The sequence below is a fragment of the Ipomoea nil genome, unplaced genomic scaffold, assembly GCF_001879475.1.
Source record: "Ipomoea nil cultivar Tokyo-kokei standard unplaced genomic scaffold, Asagao_1.1 scaffold3069, whole genome shotgun sequence".
NCBI lineage: Eukaryota > Viridiplantae > Streptophyta > Magnoliopsida > Solanales > Convolvulaceae > Ipomoea > Ipomoea nil.
The window spans coordinates 6,552,038-6,556,020 of record NW_017619497.1 but is presented as its reverse complement, the minus strand read 5'-3'; the positions used below and the strand labels follow the sequence as shown (position 1 = coordinate 6,556,020).

General features: G+C 34.3%; 1 protein-coding gene across 1 annotated transcript; it reads left to right on the top strand.

Moving 5' to 3' along the window:
- The first annotated feature begins 1,941 nt into the window (after positions 1–1,941).
- On the top strand, positions 1,942–3,536 carry LOC109165865. Its single transcript, XM_019314823.1, has 3 exons — positions 1,942–2,032; positions 2,115–2,222; positions 3,149–3,536. The coding sequence occupies exons 1-3, from the start codon at positions 1,949–1,951 to the stop codon at positions 3,407–3,409; spliced, it is 453 nt and encodes a 150-aa protein (XP_019170368.1). The 5' UTR covers positions 1,942–1,948; the 3' UTR covers positions 3,410–3,536.
- Positions 3,537–3,983: the final 447 nt, after the last annotated feature.

The window sequence follows — 3,983 nt, the reverse complement described above, 5'->3', positions numbered from 1 at the left end:
CTTTATTTTAATTTGATTTACCCCGAAATTTATAGTCACTACTTAAATGTACATATGATTTTATTTTTGTGTTTAGAATTGTGTGCTTTCTCAAATTAATTAAACCACTTGTTTTGTTGGGCTTTTCCCATGTAAGCTGTACAAAACATTTTTTACGTTTAATTTATATATTTACCATTACTATTTTAAAAAAATGGATTAGGGAATTGTACCAGATTAGAATGAAATGAAATTAAACCTGAACCGAATATATATCATATATGTCTCTTGCAGACTGTTTTTTGTTTGTGCAGAGAAGAGAGTGAACGTGGCTTCCTTGTTGGGGGGCCCTCTTTCGCACGCCTTTGAATTCCGACATAGATAGATAGATGGATGGATGTTCTTAAAAACATAAAAATCATCAGACAGGTCTTGTCGTTGAATTCCCATCACCATAAGTAATGAAAATATTACGTGTACTATCATTTTTTACTCCTAACTTTTACTCTCATACATTTTCACACAATGCTTTTCTTATGATTTTGATACACATTTTAACTAATCAACCAATTCAAAATAAGTTCATAAACTTTGTTAGCAATCACAGATAGAAGTATGAACAAATTTAGTATTGTTGTGGATACTAATGTGTAAGCATTTGTAGACCTATATGCCAGTTAAGACATATCACACAATTTACATCTTTAAGTCGTTTCTATAATAGGAGCGGTGAAAAAACTTTTAAGTTTAGAGTTCTAAGTTTACATGCTTTGATGTTGTGCATGCAAATTTGAAATTTGTACCTTTAGTTGCATATCTTTCCTCACTATATAATTGAAATTTAATCTTCGATCTCATGATCACCAAAGAACCTTGTAAATCCTAGTACATAAAATAAAAGGATTCTCATTATCACCAAAGGTACACGAGCTGAGGAATCTTTTTTTTTTTTTTTTCTACTTTTACGAGATTTCATAAAAGTATTAGGGTAAGATTCTTACCACATATATTTATTATTAATTAAATTGCCCGTTGTTTTGTTTGTCTGTTGTTCTCAGCCAATAAAATTGCCTCACCCAAAAACATCGTCGTCTTAATAACCCAATCTGACCTGGCATGTGCTCATATATATGGTACAAGTTGGTTGTCTGGTGTGCACTGCCTGCCCTTGTCCCTCCATTATTGCTCATTTTCATCTTATTTCAGGCTGAAAAAAAAGTTATACTACATGCACTCCATAATCTTACTCTTTAAATTTTACTCCCTGATGTGACAGATTTTAATAAGTTATTTTTTTTTATGTGAGTCCCAATACAAGTGTCTACGTCATGGTTTTGTGTTTGGGAATATAAATTGAGTGTACAAAATGGAAGTACATGTAGCATTTTCCCTGAAAAAAAGTCACAAGTTTGATCTAGTCAACACTTCTTGATTAATTTGTGTTGTCAACACTTTCTCGATCAATTTCTCACACAAGATCTTTATAATATTAATTTTTTTGTAGTTTGTAAGCTATTACACAAATATGGACTTACACAACATACATATACTCTTAAATAATGATTGCGGGTTTCCCTAATCCACAAGCACTACCTGGAGGCCGGTATACACAGGCAAATTCTTACTCTTATATGATAGTGTGCAAATTACATAAGAGAGGTAAATCGCACAAGGAAGATCGTGTACATGTGATAACACATATCCGGTACTCATGTGTAATAACTCACAAACTACAATACACAGAAAAAATAAACCACACTAGGAAGACTTAGTGCAATGGACTTAATCGAAAAAGTGTTGAAAAGAAGCAAACTCGTACCTTTTTAATACAACAATATAATCATGCGTTTTTACCCACTCGATCACATTTTTCAAGGCAAAGCAGGCTCTATTGATCTTATTACATATATTTGTCATTCTATCACCTACAAAGAATTATAAACTCAAAGAGATAACGAGAGAGGGAGAGATGGCATCACGAAGACTCCGAAGGAGGGTGGCATCACGCAGAAAGCTTCACATTCTACAAACCCTTTCCAAGTCCAAATCATCAGTAAATCCAAATCTCTGTCTGTTAAATATTCTCTAATTAATTTCTTTCTTCTTTCTTTGATATTAATTAATTGTTTGTGAAGGTCAAAAAGAGCAGTATCATCATGCATGTTCTTACTTGCATCCTCAAGATGAAACTGCATATTGAAGCAATCACAAGACAATATCAATACCACTGCAAAAATATCCAAGTAATTCATCTCATCTCTCCCATTTCTCTCTCTAACTAATCTCTTTTGGTGCCCGCACGGGTCAGGGCCGTATTTTAAGCTTTTGTGGCCCTGTTCTGGTAAATAAAGGTGGCCCTACTAAATGTACATTATACAATATAATGTACACTCAGAATAAAAATAATGTATATCTCCTGTATACAATATACATTATTTTTGTACTGAATGTACATTATTTTATAGTAGACAAAATATGGTCCACAGAACTTGTGTAGACTATGGTCCACACAATAATGATTGCTACCAAAATCACAATTTTTAAAATCAATACATGCAAGTTTCGAACCTTTGACCTCTAAGTTAAAATACAATACATACACATTCTTACCATCTCTTCATAGAACCTTTTACATTTAATTGAAAACTTTTAATTTTTATTTCTAAACTAGCTAGGTAAAAATTAAATATTGAACCTCTAAAATTTGGGGGCCCTCTAAAATAAGGGGCCCTGTGCGGTAGCCTAGCTTGCACAGCTTAAAATCCGGCCCTGGCATGGGTTTAGCTCAATGGTTCAATAGGTAGAAAAAGAGACCAAGGTTCGAACCCCGACAGTGACAGTGTGGGATTATGCTCAAAGTGGCACATCCCTTGTGTGCACCGGCATTTGGCCGCCATTGAATCACCGTGATTACATCCCCCAAATGCTGGCAGGGTGTAACATTTTCACATTTCAGACATTATAACAATACTAAAGTATCATTATAACTCTACTACATGCATGTTCATTTAACAATATACATATTTGTATAATAACTTGCTATTTAGTTTCATTTTATGCACACAATAAGTTCATTATAACAACACTAAAATATATTATAATTAAAGAATCTTCGCAGTGTTTATAAAAGTCCAGAGATCTAACTGCATATTATATAATGAGCATGCAGAAAGTGAAAGTGGATGCGGTTGGGAGTAATAGATTGGTGGTGAAGGTGAGATGCCTGAAAGGAGAAGGTTTGTTAGTGAGAATCTTGGAGGCCATGGAGGAAATGAATCTTAGGGTTCTTCATGCTAGGGTTTCCTCTCAACTCTCCTTCTTTGCCATGGATGCCATTCTTGAACCTCATCAAAACCATTTCACTGCTGATGCTGTAACCCAAGCCATTCTTAAGGCCATTGATCAAAAGAGCTATGAAACCCAGAAATAATTGTAAGGTCCATAGACCATATTGTTAATTGGACTAGAAGCCTTTTCAATTAACAAGGCCTACTAGGAAAAAAGGCCTTTAATTTCTTTAGCCTAGTCTTATCCTCAAAATAAGTTTCTTTAACATATATAGGACTCGTTTGTTTTAATTTCTATATTCTTTCTTCTTCATCTAATCCCTATATATAGTTAGGTGTCTCAATTATGCATTACACTAGTGGAGATAAGATGCATGCATATATATATAATTGTAGAGAGGCAGGCAATGTGGGTCAAAGTACAGGCCACAGGGCAGTTAGGGATGCCGTGTGGAACATTAATGTTGCATTGCTGGGTTTGTTTAGTTAATAATGTTTGAGAGAACATATCGTTAGTTGTTGTATTGTTTGACTATAACTATACGCTGTTTGGAAGGTCCAAAAAGAAGGCCTAGCTACCTCTAATTTTAGATCGTGTATTTATCAAAGAAAATACCAAACCGCCCAACCTTAATTAGCTTCTGTGATTTTCAACCCCACTGAAGTGCTGATTGACGGGTAGTTGTTTCATTAGAGAGAGAAGTTCACACGTTATCA